A 934-nucleotide genomic window follows, 5' to 3' on the forward strand; every position below is an offset into this window, starting at 1 on the left:
CACGGATGAGGAGGACTCGCGGCCGGGGAACCTGGCGAGGAGGAGTAAGTAGTCTAAAACCGTTATTACTGGTAGGGGTTGCGTCATCCCGACAAGTCTAACGATGCGATCTGCTTTAAGTGTGCAGGAAGCATCAGGAGGACCTTTGCGCACTTCCTAAAAAGCAACCTGGCGTGGCATGTCCGGCAAGCGCCGAACCGGCCGACATCCTGGAATTCCCACACATGGTGAGAATAGTGTATTTCGGATAACAGAGGAAGAAGAAGAACAGGTAGAACATAAAGATTCCTAAATTGGTCAAGCCTCTACCCCCTCTACCGGCGTGACGTAGAGGGAGAAATCTCACGACCCTTCGGGAACGTTTGTGTTCTACCCGCTCTTCTTTCTTCCTCCGTTAGCCGAAATGCGCTATATAATGCTCGCAATTCGAGCACCCGCCCCCATCCCTCAATCTTTTTTAAACCAATATGCCTTCTGGCGACAGGCCTTGTTGGGCTACGGAGACCGAGACAACATCCAGTACTCCTGTGGCGGCTCGCTCATCGCCCCCGACTTCATCCTCACGGCCGCACACTGCGCCTTTCTCTCTGGGTGCGTTCTTGATCGCTGATCGATTGACGTACAATGAGAAATATCACACGTTTGCTTGTCGTTTCACAGGAAACCAGTGGGCTGGGCGCTGCTCGGCGCGACCAACCGCACTAACCAGCGGCCCAAGGCCACCGACATCCACCAGCTGATAGAGGTCGCAGAGGTCATCGTGCACCCCGAGTACCGGCCGGGCCGCGCCTACGCCGACCTGGCTGTCGTCAAGCTCACCGCCTCTTACGACCTCCGAGAGTTCCTGCCCGTCTGCCTCAACACGGTGGCCGACGTGCCGCTGCGGACGGGCCTACGCGCCACCGCGGCCGGCTGGAACATCGTCGGCACCTGT

The 934-nt window shown here is 57.3% G+C and overlaps 1 protein-coding gene across 1 annotated transcript; it reads left to right on the forward strand.

Annotated features, from left to right (window-relative positions):
* Positions 1-6: 6 nt before the first annotated feature.
* Positions 7-932, forward strand: LOC127752039 (serine protease snake-like; the record flags this gene model as incomplete). The annotated part of the gene is made up of 4 exons (XM_052276531.1): positions 7-44; positions 121-227; positions 485-591; positions 661-932. Coding segments are annotated over exons 1-4 (487 nt in total), but the record flags the coding sequence as incomplete, so codon positions are not given.
* Between the last annotated feature and the right edge of the window lie 2 nt (positions 933-934).

This window comes from Frankliniella occidentalis, unplaced genomic scaffold (genome assembly GCF_000697945.3).
Source record: "Frankliniella occidentalis isolate FOCC.00 unplaced genomic scaffold, Focc_3.1 Scaffold3334, whole genome shotgun sequence".
Lineage (NCBI taxonomy): Eukaryota > Metazoa > Arthropoda > Insecta > Thysanoptera > Thripidae > Frankliniella > Frankliniella occidentalis.